This window comes from Notothenia rossii (assembly GCF_949606895.1).
Source record: "Notothenia rossii genome assembly, chromosome: 4".
Taxonomy (NCBI): Eukaryota; Metazoa; Chordata; class Actinopteri; order Perciformes; family Nototheniidae; genus Notothenia; species Notothenia rossii.
This window is the reverse complement of record NC_136902.1, coordinates 7,542,484-7,561,004: the sequence shown is the minus strand read 5'-3', so window position 1 is coordinate 7,561,004 and position 18,521 is coordinate 7,542,484. Positions and strand designations below refer to the sequence as shown.

The following is an 18,521-nucleotide window of genomic DNA, read 5'->3' as shown; positions in this document are numbered from 1 at the left end:
TTTCTGCGGCACAGAGGACAACGTGTGTCTGCTGATTGTGTCACATTGATCCAGAGGTCCCTTCCCCCTCAGGACATCCCAATGCCAGAGAGAGTTTCCTTGGAGCCCACTGACCAGGGCCGGTTCTAGCTTTTTGGGGGCCCTGCCACTGACTACAGCTGAAGAGGACAATGAATCATTGACTGTTCTCAATATGACAAGATCTTGAGACAGGCTGGTCTCAGTCTGTTCAGACTCTGAAGAAATCATGCAATGATTTTACAGCATAACTGTGCAAGAGTTTATCAGAAGGTGGTGTAGAACGATATGCTTAGTGTTTAGGAAGGGAGGCTGATTGTTTAATGATGGTCTGGAATGCTGAAAGGGTTAAGGTTTAATATCCTTGTTTGGCAAACAAGACATCTGATTATTATGTCACACATGATAATCTTGACATAGTGACTAGCTATGGGTAAACGTGTGGACATTATACCATTATTATCATGAACTAAAAATAAATAGGGAAATAGTATCTGGTTAAAGATGAATGGATTTCATATCCTAGAGAGGATTAGTTATATTGTGAATACTTCACAAGGTATTTACTAATGTATTTTGAAGAACACACAAGAACACAGGTCCAGTTTTGTTTTGTTTCTAGATTAAATTGTCCATTACCAAAACTGTTCAGCTTAGGTCTAGCTTTAGACTTTGATAGTAAAAGAGTATTTAGGCTTATTTTTGTATATCTGACATTTTTTAAATATGTTGGCTATTCACTAGATAGAAAGATGGCATTACTCTCTATTTGTTAAGAACATTTCTGAAGATTAAATATTTGTTTCATTCCTAATATTCCTATTTAGGATGTAATTTGAGAGTAACAAGGCTGATGCTGAAATTGGAAAATATGTTAGTGGTTTGCATGATGTAAACAAAAAAAAAGGTTTTGTGTGTTCAACCTCCAGTTAGATCTGAAACAGTAATAATGATTGATTTGGCCAAAGCTTAGTTTAACATCCTGATGTAACATTATGAGGTATGTTCACTTCTAAGGGTAAACAAATTGATAAAATGGATTATTATTATTATTGATTAATTTGGAATATTAATTCAAAAGGCCGTTTTCTGCAGGTTCACTTAAGAATGCCTTGCATGAACATTTGTCAGAACATTTGGTATTGTGTTTCCTAGGGGCGGTATATTAATAAAGTGTATTGATCATTTGTTTGTTAAACATCTGAAGAAAATGGTGCTGCGAACACGAGAAAAACTTTGTTGCATTGGTTGACATCAACACAATGATGTCACTAGTACAACTCCAGCTAGTAGAATATTAAAGTCTCTGCAGAGCACGACACATGGCCAATGAAACTGAGACCAAATGACCTTTGACCCTGACTGACAGTGTGACTTGAGAACAGCACTATCAATGACTGACTCTGGGGCTGACCAAACTTGACTTTACTACCTGACAGTGTGAGTGTGAATGAATTTCTGCATGTGATCAGTGTAACTGCATGATTCTAAAACAATAACTAACCGAGCATGTCTTTGGACTAATACATTATTTTGGAGCTCCATGGGAAACACAGGTTTCCTACAATTCCACACATTTGGAAAAAAGCACATGTGACCCGTTTCTAATTCCCACAGGAGTTGGCGGTTTACAAATGTAAAACTCAAACTAAAATCTAAAGATTCTGTTTCTTTTAGGACTGCCAGCTGGGAATGAACACTTATTTTCCCTGGAGTGTTTACTGTGAAAGATGATGGATATACTTTTGTGAATGATGATTGGTATTTTCTTATAACCACTGGTTACCTGAAGGTTTTCTTCCCATACAGCAGTTTGTTACACATGTGTGTAAAAAGGGGGAGTGTGGGATTTTTTCATTTAGGGACTGGAAGAAACCTGCCGCCCCAACTCAGATGTTCAATCTGACCATTGATTGACAGTTTTAGATTTAACCTGCTCCATATCTGGGGATAAGATACTGTTTGATGAATGTTGACATGTTTCTAATATTGATTGAGTTATAACAGGTAACACAGATGCAGAATCAGTGGCCAAGGGGCTACTGAGAGAGGTAATTCCAGAATGAGAATGAGAAGGTGAACTGTGATAATGAAAACAATTTTGTAATATTTCAACAGGTATTAAAGTAACTGAGGTTTGAAATGTAGAAAGAACATATTACAGCTAAGTTAAAACATAGTAATGTATTGAGATAGAATTTAATTTAGACAACATCTTGTAACTAGCCTGGTAAAGAAGTAAAAGCCATAGACTGTTTAGATCATTATGGGGATGTACATTTAATTTCAAGTCATAATAGAAAGACATTTGATGACAGTATGTTGGATTTCTGTATTCATTTTTCAGCTTGATAATATCCAAGCAGTGACAGGTAGAAGCAGTCTCGCCTGGAAATTATTCACTTTGTCAGTATCATGATTTTAGTTGTTTTTAATCCATAACATTAGTGTGTTCCATTACCAGAGACGTTAGCAGTTCATATTATATTTAGATTTTAAATGGGATCTCAAGGATTTCATTTATAATAACACAGATGCTGGTCAGGAATTCAGAGCTATTGAGATATGTTATTTAGTTCACCTGAAGATGTTGGGGTTTATTTTGTTGACACAGGCCAAGTATTAGAATTCTGAAGCGGCCTACCAGTGGTGGGTCAAACCCCTGAGGGCCCAGAAGCCCTGAGCGTAGACTTGAGGGGTGGGTATCAGATTTCTCCACACAGGTTGCTGACGCCAAAAGGGGGACCCGAGGAGCAGGAGGCCGACACAGCGGAGTTCGTCTGGCTGAAGGTCGTCAGGCCTACGTGACTCAACCCCAGGTTCTCCGGCCTCTACAGAGTGACCCAGAGGACATCTCATGCCGTCCGCCGAGGAGCAAAGGGGGACATCTGGTACTACTGGAGCCAGTGTGCGGCGAGGAAATCACCGGCTAGGACCATGGAGGAAAAGGACCTCGCGGACATCCCTACAGCAGACGACTTGGAAGGAGGCATCAGCGGACTGGAGGAAAAGGACCTCGCGGACATCCCTACAACCGACGACTTGGAAGCAGGCATCAGCGGACTGGAGGAGAAGGACCTCGCGGACATCCCTACAGCAGACGACTTGGAAGCAGGCATCAGCGGACTGGAGGAGAAGGACAACGAGGACATCCCTACAACCGACAGCCCAGAAGTCGCCATCAGCGGGCCGGAGCACGAAGACACAGGACTTCACGGGAAGACAGAGGAACCTGCTCCCCTCTGATCAGGTTGCTATAAGCTACACATAGCACCTCATTTACTAACCCATTTTTTGAGGGAAGTGGTATCTTAATCCACAGTTTAAAGTTCTTTATTAACCTATAAGAAGACCCCATTTATAAACCCAAATTTAGGGAGTTGTTTTCTAAAAAATCTATATTTAAGGGATTTGTCTTTCTTTTTACCTCATGTGATACTGACACAGGGACCAAAACCTCTCAGAGAAGAATAGAAAATGTCTGAAGGAGCCCTGAATTTCTTGATAACCTGTTGGTCACTACTAGTGTTAGGAGTAATAATCTACTTGTTCGCCCTGCTGTATGTACATTGTAACCTTTAAAATCATGGTTGAGTGACCCAGTGGTTCACAGCATTTTTTAATAACTTGGGGGTTAGAATAGACGTATACTGACACTAGAAGGGTTGGAGCTCACAATATAACATGTTTGGTCAATGGAAAGGTTTAATAATGTCTCTCTTTATTTCTGTAGCTACTTTTGTGGCCATTTTAATAACATGTGGTTGTTGTTGTGTGCCGTGCATCCGCTCCTTGTGTGTCAAACTTATCATTTCCACCATTGAAGGAAAAGCTGCTCCTCCCCCACTGTACCAAATGCCCTTGTTGGCATATGCGGAGGGAGAGGACGAGTATGATGATTCGGCAAACAAGGACACAATTTTTTAACATAGTTTGGTCTTTCTTAACTGTCATTGGAGGTTGTTTTCTGTTCCCAAAGGTTTAATGAAGGGGGACAGACACAGTATCAAAGAAGGACAGTAGTTTTGTTTCAAATGTCTTATGTGTGTTGGTCTCGTTAATGCGAGACCAAAAGGGGGAAATTGAAGGATTATTTGAATTATTTGAAGGATTAAAGTAACGTGTTATGGCAGGAAAGTTCAATCTGGTATATTCATTTTAATGTCACCTTATATAGAATATGTGTTAAACTTGTGATTTCTGCATTGAGTGACTTCTGCCTAGCAGATACCAAGAAGAGGCCCCTAGGGTCTCTCTGTTAATTATCAATAGTGCTTGCAATTAACAGGGGAAGTCCCAGATACATTTTCAGATAATGTAGTTAAAGTCTTGTAGAATTAATGTTTATCTCCTACACATCCTGCAGGCCTGGAGACTTGGGTCACCCAGCAGTAACCAAGATAAACGTCCTTTTGAGCTTATCAATAAAATGTATTCATTCCTAGCAAGCTGACTTTGGGGTGAAGGGAAGTTCAGGGAAGCCATTAAGCCACAAGAACAATTAAACTTCTGTTAATCAACCAAAACTCATGACTTTCAGGGGACAGGACATTCGGACCTATAACAAGGGTCACTTCCTAGAGAATATGTGTGTGTATTTCTTACTGTGATCAGATGTCCTGTATAATCATTTATCAACTATTCCTGTATTAGTGTTTTATTTGATTCCTCTGCTTTTATTCTTTCATATGTGGGTACTGGAGGGCTACAAACAGTGTGGAGAAATTAGCTTAAACATGTTTTATTACTCTATGGGAAATGGAAGCAGCATGTCAAATGATCAGGGAAATCTACTTGTTTTAAATATATGTGTGTGGTTGATTACTTTGTATTAATAATAGCAGTATGTGTAAAGGAAGCTGGAAATATGCAATGTGAAACCTTTTATTTGAAATAAAGATTCTGCAGGGAATATTCTTAAAGAACAATAGCTCAAGTGTCTGAAAGAGCTGCAGGCTAAATGAGTGTGCGGTACTTTTTACTGCTTGAGATCAGAGCTGATGTTTTCCTCTTGTTATTATTGTTTGAGGTTAAGGTAACTCACATGTGTTATTTGTATAATCCAACTATAAAAAACTATATCTTAAAACTATCTTTATAAAATGCCAAAAGTATGTGAAACTTGCAAGGAGGGGTTTGTTATCTCGAATGTAAGGGTCGCCTCTGGCTCGCGCTGATTGGCTGTCTTTTCTAAGTGGAGGACCCCTCGGGGGGGGGGGGGGGCAGCCGCATAGCTCCTCCTGGGGTTTTGGATATAAGCCGATGTTTTCTTTAGACCAGCCTCTTCTTTTCTTCAAACTGACCAGATCCGTGAGATTGGAGGAAGAGCAGGAAGTGCTTCCTTTGTGTTTGTATTTGTCTTTGTATTTGTATCTGTATTTTGTACTGTTACTGTTTATCATTAAAGCAAGATTATTGTGTAACTTGTATTCTGGTGTTTCTTAATCCCTTCCTTTTCACGAATTTACCCAGCTTATAAAACGACACGCGGAGACGAGGTTGGTTTTAAACATCCTCCAAATCTCCAACAAGACCCTTTGAGATAATTAAGTCCAGAGTGTGCCCCTTATTGTGCGTGGGCTCCGTCACATGCTGAGTCAGTCCATAGCTATCAAGAACACAAAACAGTTCTTTAGCCCCTCTGTCCTGGGGGTTGTCAACATGGATGTTAAAATCACCAACAATGACTAGACGGTCAAAGTCAATACACAATATAGACAGCAGTTCAGTAAAGTCTTCAAAAAAGCTTGCACAGTATTTGGGTGGTCTATAGATATTTAGGAACAGAGCTCGAGAGGAGCATTTGAGCTGAAGGGCCACATATTCAAACGAAGCAAAGCTCCCATAAGATGTCTTCCTGCATTGAAGGTGTAGCCACAATAATTTGATTGACAATATTTAATTATAAGTGACACATAAGTGATGAAAATGGTATCGCATAAACCCTCATTTTAGCCTCAGCTGGATTCCATTTGACTTCTGTGAAAGTATCTGAACTGCAGGTTACCAGAGGTGAAGAGGACACATAACCAGACACAGAATCAAAAACATAATGTAGAATTAGTATATCGGAATAACTTGGATATCTTTCTTCACATTTGCAATTTTTTGGGGTCTTTGACATTTCCGGGGCATTTTTCCCCCCTCAATTTCTAACAGTGCTCTACTTTTTTCTTTTTTCAACATCTATTCAACCATGCACCTTCCATTGAGAACACTTGAAGACAAAAAAACTGAAAAGGTTGACTTTGTATCTCTTTAAAGCCACATGGAGAAATAAATAAAGAGAAATCCAGTTTGTTTTTTTAACCAAATTTATTCCATAAAAGATACTTGAAAATATACTTGTATATCGCTCCATGAAGCTGTTCTGCTAAATCCATATTGTACAAAATATTCCACACAGACAGACGGGCTGCATCTCCACGGGGAGGAGGAAGAGTTTAAAGGGTTAACGGGGAGGAAATTAGTTTCATCTTTACAGACTGAGCTGTTTGTGGTTTAAATTCTGTTTGTTTTTCAGAGGAAATGCAGCCGAACACACAAACTTCTCAAACTGAAACACAACAAACAATTAAAATAACTTTTTCCACTTGAACAGGTAAATGTGGAGAAGTGGAGTTTACAATATTTCACATGAGTTTTTTTGTTTCAAATGTAACTAGAGACCCTTTTTATTTGAATAAATGTTTGCTATATTTGAAATGAACTTAGAACAGTTTGTGGTCATTTCTGAACTGACCGAGTAAACCTTTAGTCAGAACAATAACAACAACAACAAGAACACCCAAAAAACATTGTTACTAAGGATTTCGCCAACATGCAGCATTAAAAGTGTTAGTGTTAAAAAGCACGCTAAGCACATAGCCCATCATCAAACTCATTCAACAACTCAAAATATTAGTTTTTAACCAAACTGTGTCCCAAAGATTCCAAGAAAATGATCTTTTAGTGAAAATGGTTGGCTTCATGCAAGAACAATTTATAACAACAGTCATGGACTTGTAGTTTTTTTATTTTAAATGAATATAGATACAATATAAAAAGTATTTAGTTCGCCACATCATTGAGACCAATTCATCAATTAGCATTAATAACGCCTTTTCCATTAATTGAATAATTGTTTTCATCAATTCAACTTTACATTGCATCCCGGATGTGTGAATTTCACTGTTGTTGAACTCACAAATGCTGATTTACTACAACTTTGTGCAGTTTTAAGTTGTAGTTTTATGTTGTATAGCACTTTTATGGTAAAACCTGACCAACAAAAAAAAGGTTTTGGATTTAAATATTTTAAAAAATCTCTCCTTCATGACCTCAAGATAAATTTCAGTAAGTTCTCAAACAAAAACTAGATGAATAAATAGCACTACAGGTAAGAAGAAAAATGTGTATTTTCAAATTTTGTGTTGAACTGTCCCTTTAAGAGTTCTTGCATGAGGCCTATATAAAACTTGAAAAACAAAAACCAAAAAAATGTCAACTTCTCCAAACCCATCCGGCATCAAAAACACAACCGCAATAAAAGCATCTGTGAGTTATGAAACATCGAGTGGCCGAATGCAGCTTCCTGTTTAGTGCTCTGTAATGTGCTACGTGGCATCACCTCCGGTTGAATATATTTAGCAGTCACAATGATTTGACATTTTTAGTAAACAACTGTCTTTGAAAGGCGCTGTAAACAGGGCAAGCAGATTCATATTCATATCAACATCTGACCTTCGAATGAAAAGCATCAAATTGTAAAGCCTCATATAAACGCAGCCATTTAGAATTACAAGCTGCATTACTTTAAACTCTTATTCTAAATGTCACATGTACTTCAAGTTATGCATGAATATTTGTACTTTGAAAGATATGTATGACCACAATAGGATTCCCATTAGCTCTGAAGCTTTGTGCAAAACAGCTCGTCAATAACAGCCACGATATTGCCATTTCTATTACCTGATTTCTAGAGGAGGAATTGAGATTCTTTACCAAGTGAAGCGTTGAGAAGAAGCAGGCAATGAGAAGACAAAGCATTGGAGTAAAGCAGAATATAAAATGAGTATTACTTATACTATATGTGCTAATGTTGTACTTTAAATGGATGTTTGAAGCAAAACATTTGAATTCCCTAACTCCGTATTCTCCATTGAACGCCATCAAGTTGATACGATGTGAACAGAGGAATACGGCGACAACCGGAACACGTATTGAGGCCTGATCGATGTATCCGTCAGGTTCATTGCTTTATAAGTGTCCCTCATGAAAGTGGTAATACCTTTGTGTCCCTTTTGAATCGCTTGTCTCGCAACATGATAGAAAAAACATTCGATTTTTCGTACTCGTGTAAATTGAGTCTTCACATCTGTTTTGATCCCTTATCCAGAAACCACAGGTCTCACATTAAAACGTATTCATCCCTAAAAAGCAGCAGACTGTGCCTAGGGATTATGACCCAACTGATTGTTTGCTGTGAGCAGGGAGCAAAGTGTTGGAGTGATGATTGAATGCATCTTTCAAAGTTGAATTTGAGATACTGGCAACCGGCAAAGGCTTCATTTCAATTGTCAACTAACACATCCAAGAGACTCTTTTTTAAAAAGTGCATTAAATGATTGCATTCCTTGAGTCCTCTTGATAACAAAGTAAGAGTCAATTGTCCTGGCTATAGTCGGACAAGTATATCTTTTTATAAAATGTCTTCCAAAGTGCTAAAGAGAGACAATCCTCCAGGTAGACGCAGAATGATTCTCATGGTTTCACATTATTCTACTGACCTGCAGGTGGTGCTGACACCAAGTATTATTGTGATGTACCAACAGACTAGTGATCCATCCTCTGCTTCTTATGGGTTATACTCTATATATATCTGTTTTGTATTTATAGGACCTTTATGTGCCAAGTTGCATGGTGACTGCCTTTTTACTTTAGCAACTCGCACTTTGGAATCAAATCATGGAAAGGTCTTGATTTGAAGCGTCAGAGCGTCTATGAAGAACTGCTTTAAGGCTCTCAAAGTGTGATTGAATGTATAGTATAAATAACAGCAGCTTTTAGGAAGAAAGCATCAGAGATTTTGAAAACAAAGTGGAACGTTTTGATCAAAGGCTTAATTTAACGAGAGCTCGTTTGTGGCTTTTCTCTAAAAATGTATTTTGACCTAAATATGTTTTCTTGAAATGTATACCTTTATAATATGATTACAACTTCTCTTTTGTTTAACTCTCTCTTGTGATATTATAACTTTGGACTTATTTATCATATAGAAAGGAATATTATTATTATATCTCTTTCTTGTAAATGTACACGTTTTTTTGGTCATTTTTGGGAAATATTCAGAAAATATGTTTTAAGGAAGGTCTTTATATTCAAAACCATCACAGCCAAGTTTGATACAGGAGATAATTCACAATACTAAGGTGTGACTGTCAAAGTATTTCTTTTAAAATGTATATTTAAAAATATTTCGTGAGTTAACTCCCTAAATATTCAGATGTGTTTCCGCAAACCTAGGCCTTTTTGTTTTTGATCAAATAACTTTATTCTCAAGATGTTTTTTCCACTAGTGTTGTTGCATCGTGATTGTACTCTAGTGTGTGTGTGTGTGTGTGTGTGTGTGTGTGTGTGTGTGTGTGTGTGTGTGTGTGTGTGTGTGTGTGTGTGTGTGTGTGTGTGTGTGTGTGTGTGTGTGTGTGTGTGTGTGTGTGTGTGTGTGTGTGTGTGTGTCTAGCCCTCCCCCTCGCCCTCCTGCAGGATGTGTTTCACCAGATACTCTCTGACGGTTGGCTGGTTGTCGAGCCCCTCCCTCTGCTCCTCCTCCTTCAGAAGCTCCTCCCAGTGCCGCTTGTCTCTGCCCGTCAGCCACGACAACCGAACCACCGTCTGTAGCAACGGCAACAGGAGGGGGTGTGGCCTGTCGGGCTTTTCAGTCAGTGGGTGTGGCTTATTTTGGAGGGGGAGGGGCCTGTCCTCAGTCTCAGGGGGCGTCAGGACGCGCAGGGCGGAGTCAACGTGATCCCTCGCCTCCTCCAGCTGCTCCACTTCCTGGAAGCAGCTCGCCAGCCCCACCAGGGTGAAGAACCAATGGGAGGAGGCCGGGGCCGGGGCTGACTGAGACTGGTTGTCATAGTAACTCTCCCATCCCAGTTTGTGTTGCAGTCTCTTGGCGTTGAGCAGCGGACCCAAGGCCTCCTGGTAACGTCCCACCCTCAACGAAACAACACAAACTTAACCCTGGACACTCAAAATGTCTGTTTTTCACAATACTTCTGAACTTACATTATAAAGAGGCTCAAACCAACCAGCTCTCCAGTTCTCCTCCCTCACTTGCTCAAGATGCGTTCAGGCTCTACGCCCAATTGAGGGACATCACAGCATCAAAAATAACGTCTTTACCTCATCCTTCAATTAGGATGGGTATCCGTAGGAATTTATTGAAAAGGCTTGTTTTTTTTTGTACTACTTATTTCTTCACTACATTATTGTTACCTGTTTCTATACCATGCAAGTAAATAAAAACAATTAAGAGAACAATATGAATTGATTCCTTGCTCAGCCTTAGAGTCTACAAGAATGTTACATATCTTATGAGTTATCATAAAAAAAACACCTTTTCATTTCTTGAGCACACATATGTTAGTATCTGGAGTGGTTGGTATGAAGAGTGGTTGCCAACACACACACATGAACACATACTGCCCCCATCGAAGTGTCTCAACCGATGAATTGAGAACTAACTTCACAAAAGTGCATCACATTGTTTAGGGGAGCTTAAAGAGACATGCCTTTAAAGATGTGTAAATACGGGGATGAGAGGAAAATGATGTGTGTTTTTTTAACATTAAAGCATATAAACATGTTCGAGGAGAAACCTCATATCTGGAAATGTATATTATATATATATATATCAGTAGCCTGTTAGCCAGGTAGCAGGATTAAACACTATCCTTTAACAGAGCGGTGACTCGTCATAATCACAGGCAAAATTGAGCATTACCGTCATTTTGTTCATTTGAACTTTATTTTATATTCTTGGATGACAGCACAATGTGTAGATACAGTTTCTGTTGGTGTGTGAGTTACCTGATGAGCATCTGAGCGGCCTGCAGGTCGGTCAGGTAGAAGAACTGTCTCACACACAGCGCCCCCCGCAGGGCAGACAGGGAGCACAGGTGAGACAGGTACTGCTCGAACGCTCGACTCCGCTTAGCGATCGTCTCCGCCGTGAAGTTCCTGCGCAGCTTCTTCCCTGCACGGATCAAAACAGGAAGTGCGTTTAGGAGTGATTTTAACTGCTGCAGGAAACAGGAAACATGCAGGTTAGCCATCATTACCTCTAAGGTTCCTATTTTTACTTTCTTTATCAACAAAAAGGTGTTTGAATCGTTTTGGAAGAAACTAGGGCTGACCTCAGTTGGTATATAATTCAGGATACTGGAGGGTTTCATGATTATTGAATTGATTATAATTCAAGATAACTCTCATTATCCATGAAAATATTTTAACTGATAATGGTGGGATTATTTCACGAGGATCTGTACCAAACAAATACATTTTGATAAGTCTGTAAAACAATTTGTGGGGCGGGTTATCTCTATAGGCCTTAAATATCGCACTAGTTCATACTGTATGGCAATTTAGATCAAGTTGTGATTATTTGTGCAGCCCTAATAGAAAGACAGCAAAAACAGCAACTTTGTCCAAACCAGGAATTATTAAAGTCCTTTCAGAGTTCAGATTTTGAAATATAGGAAGTCTTTGCAACTTTCTTGGTATACATATTTATAAAAAGGTGCCATATTGCTTGACTTCTTAACTACGGGAAATTCCACCTCCTTTGAGGTGACATATTGATTCACAACCTGTCCATTGTTTTTTATTACTTTTTATTTGTCACCAGTTTGCCATCCTGAAAAAACGACATCCATGGTTTCACGCTTGGACAGAAGACATCCTTTCTACTTACGAGGGAAACAGACGCGCTCCATCTGGTCTCCGTGGTTACGGCGTAGCGTGGCGTGGAGCCGCTGGAAGTCGGAGTATCGGCGAGTGATGATGGCGGGCATCTTATCGCTGCCGCCGGACAGGATCACGTGGATTGTGTAGAGCTGCAGAGAAACAGACATTAAAGGTCTATTATTCTGTTTTTCATCAATTTATTACAGGTCTCAGATATATACAGAACATGTCTCTGAAGTGTTTGTCTCCAAAGACCAGACAGATCATTGCAGCATTACCCATAATCCCCTCTGTTTCAGCCCTGTTTCCAAAGTGCTGATTCTCTGTCTGTTACTTTAGATAAAAATAAGGAGCCCCTCCCCACGCCCCTCTGAGAGACATTTGGTTACAAAGAACTCAATGGTTCTCTAGGAGGAGATTCAGGTGATAAGGTGGGTGGGGGGGTTACCTTGGTTGGTGATTGGCTAATGGCTACACAAGACAAAAAATCGTTATGACATCATAAGGTGGCCAAAATCTGATCAGCTCATTTTCCGACAGGTTTTTATGGATCAGGACAAAAAGAGAGAGAATCTTTGTTCCTGAAACTTTCAGAGTCTCTTTCCACAGACGGGACACATGTTGATGTAGAAGAGACATGAAGAAGAGGGGACACATGTTGATGTAGAAGAAACATGAAGAAGAGGGGACACATGTTGATGTAGAAGAGACATGAAGAAGAGGGGACACATGTTGATGTAGAAGAGACATGGAGAAGAGGGGACACATGTTGATGTAGAGGAGACATGGAGAAGAGGGGACACATGTTGATGTAGAAGAGACATGAAGAAGAGGGGACACATGTTGATGTAGAAGAGACATAAAGAAGAGGGGACACATGTTGATGAAGAAGAGACATGAAGAAGAGGGGACACATGTTGATGTAGAAGAGACATGAAGAAGAGGGGACACATGTTGATGTAGAAGAGACATGAAGCAGAGGGGACACATGTTGATGAAGAAGAGACATGAAGCAGAGGGGACACATGTTGATGAAGAAGAGACATGAAGAAGAGGGGACACATGTTGATGTAGAAGAGACATGAAGCAGAGGGGACACATGTTGATGAAGAAGAGACATGAAGCAGAGGGGACACATGTTGATGAAGAAGAGACATGAATAAATGGATTTTTCATAATAGGTGACCTTTAAGACTTTCTGCATATTCAGGAAGTCGCTCGTGTGAAATTTGTTTTGATTAAAGTATAAAAAGGGTGTGTGCATGTGAAGAGTTTATTTAGGCAGCATACCTTTAAAGAACAGTTTGATGGAAGTCGTCTGTAGCGGTGCCTTCCTGTTTAATCGTAAAAATGACCTTTTGCCGTTTTGCATCTCTGGACTTTTGTAAACCATTTCTGTGTGTCTGTTTCTCCATAACTAACTGTGTGTCTGTTTCTCCATAACTAACTGTGTGTCTGTTTCTCCATAACTAACTGTGTGTCTGTTTCTCCATAACTAACTGTGTGTCTGTTTCTCCATAACTAACTGTGTGTCTGTTTCTCCATAACTAACTGTGTGTCTGTTTTGAGTATACTGGTTTCTGACTTCTGACTAACTGTGGTGGCACACTGTGTGGTTATTTGCATATTCAAGTCTGGACATGGAAAACTCTGCTTCATTTTCATAAATGACCTCATAAAGGCAGCCGTAGAAGAAAGCCTTTCTGTTTGATTCTGAGGGGAAACATTTCTCACTGATGTTAAAAAAAAACAGAGCTATTGAATTCTTCTGGATGGATCATCACTTGAGGGGGTTGCTATCAACCACACGGGACAATTATAAAAATATAGGAATTATTGAAAAGATCATAATTACAGCAGTTTGAGAGCTCTCGTGCAGCGCGGGTGGCTTGGTCAAAGGTTCTTGAACATATTGTCTTTAGTGATTGTAATGTTACCGTACATTTCTGTTCACTTGAATGTGTCTTACATATTTCTCTTTTTTCATGTTGCAATGGATCTGCTTTGATACAAGAACAATTATATACTTTAACAATAAAGTATTATCGTGTGGGATCGTTTTGCTCCATGTGACCCCACTTAGATTTAGGCTTAGATTTGTCTCAATAATATTTGTGTGAACATAAAAATAATTTGTGTGTAAATGTGTGATTTGTAACACCTTCCACAAATGGAAAACGGATCTGCAAATACGCAAACTATTTTCACAGATAAAAAAAAGATTTGTGAATACTATAATTCGTTTTTTTATTTGTGAAAATATTTTGCGTATTTTGCAGATCCGTTTTACATTTGCAAATTTTTTTTTTGTGAGTTTGCAAATCTTTTGAATGCATTTGTGGAAGATGTTTTACATTTACAAATCACACGTTTACACACAAATAATTGTTATATATATATACATAAATATTATTGAGACAAATCTAACCCCATACCCCACCCCGACTGTTTGAGCTCACCACGTATTTAGCGGAGCCCTCCAGCACCACGCTGGCGTCGGTCACCTCAAACAGCAGGTCGTCTGTCAGCTGCCTCCCAGCCGAGGAGAGGCTTCCTCCCCCGAACCCTCGCAGAGACCTCCAGCTCTCCTGAAGCTGCCGGGTCAGCAGGAGCGAGGCGGAGGGGCCCGAAGGAGACATGGCCACAGGACTGGCATCTACACGAGACAGGTGAGGAACAGCAGGTGAGCAGGCGGCATCAGAAGCAGAAATCCTTTACTCGGCCCACAGCAGGGACAGCGTTACGACAGCAGTCGGTTATATCTCAGGGATGAGCGGTAGCTGTTGATAAAGCCTTAGGATGTGACCTGAAACTATCATACTAGCAAAGAAACGTAAGTACGTTTATAAAGAGAGTATGAACATGGTTGCGTAATAATCGCCTACGAACGAATAGATTGACTAAGTTATGGTCAGAATGGGTTTCCTATATTCACCAGACACGGCTACACTACCGTACATCTCTCTTGTTAATGTATAAAGTTAATGAAAATGGTATAAGATGCAATTATAGAAATGAAAAAGAGGATCATTTGAAAGGGAGGGTTTCAACTCATACTGTTCATTTGTTGTAAACCTTCACTCCTCCCTGTAACTGTAAGTCTATATTGTTTCAAATGAGCCGAACCCCTCCTCACCTGTGCTGCTGAGCCCCTCCTCCATCGACTCTCCCAGGAAGTCGGAGTCGCTGTCCAGCCCCGACCCTTCTCCCTCGGCTCCATCCTCCCCTCCTCCTCCTCCTCCTCCTGCCCCCCCGCTGTCGAAGCACAGCGTCCCCCCGAGCCGATCCGTCACACACTCCTCTTCCTCCTCCAGCTCCGCCTCCCAGCTGCCCGTTTTAAACTCCTCCTCTTCCTCGTCTTCATCCTGCCCACATGCTGCTTCCTGCTCTGGTCCAGCCGCCTGACCGTCTTTAAACAGCGAGCGCTTCAGACGGTCCAGCAGCCGCGACGCCATGAGGGGGGGGGGGGGGCTGAGGAAACAACAGAAGAAGTTATTAATCAATGGTTACAGGCTTATTAATCATCGAAAAGTTCAGAAGAATATTTATTTGTTTTAGTTACAATGCCATCATAACCATGCCTTTCCAAATAATGTCAGATAGATTTGATTTACAGTAACAACATATCAAGATAATAAGATAAATGTGAGGCGTCTGAGCTAGAAGGTCCAATGTTGGGATAAATAAATATTTATGTAAATGCAATATTTATGATTTTCTTTTTGAGAAATTATAGCAAAAAAATCTGTTTTACTTTTTCAAATGATGAGGTAAAAAAAGGAATATAATCAATGTCAGCATGAGGCTGCAAAATAACAAAACGTAAACAAAGTGAATGGGTTTGAATACTTTTTGAAGGAGCTATACTAAAAGATGTAATACTTCTACTCATTAGTATAATTCTACTAATGAAAAACTAAATCATTCATACCGCACGGCAGTCAAAAGTAGGGCTGCTCGATTATGGCGAAAATCATAATCTCGGTTATTCGGGTCAATAATTGATATCACGATTATTAAAAACGATTATCCATTTCCTTTGAAAACATAAATGTATTGAAAAAAAAATGTGAACAGTATGTTTTTAAAAGTTGATTACCCTGAACTCTAAGTATAATTCAACTGAAAAACCAATAAAATAAATAATTTGAATAAAATAAATAATCGTTTTATTTCGATTATGTTGTTTTCATAATCGTTGCAAGCCAAAATCGTAATTGCGATTAAAATACGATGAATTGAGCAGCCCTAGTCAAAAGTCCTAAAGACCCTAGAAAGGGACATAATGTTCAGATAGTAGTCTCTTCTGGAAGACACTTAAAGTGTTAATACAAGAAAAAAAGTTATGGAAAAAGTTGTGCAAAGAAAGAAACTGGAATGCCAGGGTTTTTTTCTTATGGAAAATCAAAAGATACCGTATGACTTGGAAGAAAAAAAAATCGAAGTAGAGCGACAGTTAATTCGTTCACCATGACGGCCCGTGTCTATGCAGATTTCCAAAGAAGCTAACAGGTAAATGAACATGTGTCTAGAAGTCTTGCACATCTCCTATGCTTTAAGGTTGGCAGTTAAAATCATTAGGACATTTTCCTCAACAATCCAGGTCACTTCAAAATGACTGTGTCACGTTTCAGCTCTGCAGACCTCTGATCTACATCGGAAACAATCCAGCACCAGGCTGAGTTAAAAGCTTGGCTCCGGTTACAGAGCGCGTGGCCTCCCTGAATGGAAATCATGTCACACATTAATAATGCAGCGGATCGCTACATCAGCCTGAAGCCAGGAAAACAAAGCGCACGGCCAACTCCGGCCCGCAGAGCTTCCTTTAGTCACAGATTCAGAAAAAAAATCAACACAGCAGGTGTCTAGCTTTAGAAAGACAAACAGCTGGAGGTCATCAACAAAGTGTATCCTCACACCAGCTCTGGGACACAGTCTACAAACAACTGAGTGAACAAATCTGAGTCACTGATGATGGGTAAAGTGAGGTTACGAGCTGTTAACACCAATGTCAACTGGCTCAAACATTCAAGACAATCAGAGAAACTTGTACAACAGGAACAAACATATTCTATTTGAATGAAAAATAAGAATTATTTGCAGATGCCAAACAAACAAATGTCTCAAAGTGGAAGCGTCCCTCATCATTACACTTCGAAACAAAAAAAGGGTCATTTTAAGTCAGGTTTTTCTAAATTGGGATACTTTATTATTGAGTATTTACATGTTTATGTGTTTGCCTTTGTCCAGTTATTTTATTTGTTTTTAGCTGTATATAAATTGGTGGAAGAAGTATCTGAATAAAAGTAACAATATCCCAGTTTACAAATGCTATATGTTAGTAAATGTCCTTCATATAAAAAGCTTATCGGGTAGCAGTAAGAAAACATAGGGAGTACAAATTCTGGGTACGTGTTCACAAACTTTGCCAATAAAATGGATTCAGATTTTCTCAGATAAATCAGCAGACGCCTGAGGAAAAGACCCATCCCATATCCCATTTTATTATTTACTTGGATGGTAAGAAAAACAACAGAAAGGAAGAGAAATAGTAGCAGTGGTGTCAAGTAACTAAGTAGATTTACTACAGTAAAGTACAGTACTTAAGTACACTTTTTTTTAAAGACTTCAGTACTTTACCCGAGTAATTTAAAAAAAATAATGTTTTGCTCGATGTAGTTTTAACCCACTACCATTCAGAGGTTAATCATATACTTTTTCCACCACGTTTATTTAATATCTTTAGTTAATTTGCAGATTTTGACTTAAATAAGGCTTTAGTTACACTTGTCACTTGGAGTAAAATTCTAAAGTTACCCTTCAGTATACAAAGTATTGTTTACTTGTAACAGAGTATCCCTATACTTTTGGTAGATTTACTTTTAAGTATAAGTACTTAAGTATAAGATATATGAGCTCTTCTGAATATGAGTGAAGGTGCTGTGGACATAACGGCTCAACAGAGAGCAGTGAAAAGTTAGCAAACAAGCCACCAGCTATCTTTGCTATCTTTATCATTAAAGTTAGTGATATTAAACGTTAGCTAAAGTTAGCACTGGACAACTCACCCGGGACTTAAAGCTAATACAAATGCTTTCCGTTTATTAATCTCACCACGGTACATTTAAACTTTAAATCTTAACCCAGCACTTATAAATTAAATAGGTCTGTTTCTGTGCTACAACATGTCATTGTGACAACCGTTGGTTAGCTCAATTCACTGCAAAGTTAGCAAACAAGCTAACAAGTTTGTTTATGTGTTGCTGGGGATTTATTTACTCAGCTCGCTTTGGAGAACTCAACCTTGGCTTGAAGCTCACTGACCCCGGTCCTGTTAGTCCATCTCAGCGGGGAAATAGCGTTTAAAGCTCCGGTTAGGGACCTCCGGAGCCGCCCCGTCCAGTGAGTGTCATTAGAGCCCACTCGCAGCTGAGTATCCCGATTCCTGAGACTATCCCCGGCTGCAGCCAGCGGCAGGAGGCGGGCCGCTGGAGGTCGGACAGTCACCATGTATGGCCATGTAATGCTCCCCTAAAACGCTAGGTGGCGTTAAA

General features: G+C 39.5%; 1 protein-coding gene across 1 annotated transcript; it reads right to left on the bottom strand.

Moving 5' to 3' along the window:
- Positions 1-6,314: 6,314 nt before the first annotated feature.
- Positions 6,315-15,438, bottom strand: snx21 (sorting nexin family member 21). Its single transcript, XM_079678994.1, has 5 exons — positions 15,104-15,438; positions 14,427-14,623; positions 11,975-12,116; positions 11,092-11,257; positions 6,315-10,216 (listed from the first exon to the last, which is right to left on the bottom strand). Exons 1-5 carry the CDS (start codon positions 15,420-15,422, stop codon positions 9,736-9,738), a joined length of 1,305 nt encoding a protein of 434 aa, XP_079535120.1. The 5' UTR covers positions 15,423-15,438; the 3' UTR covers positions 6,315-9,735.
- Between the last annotated feature and the right edge of the window lie 3,083 nt (positions 15,439-18,521).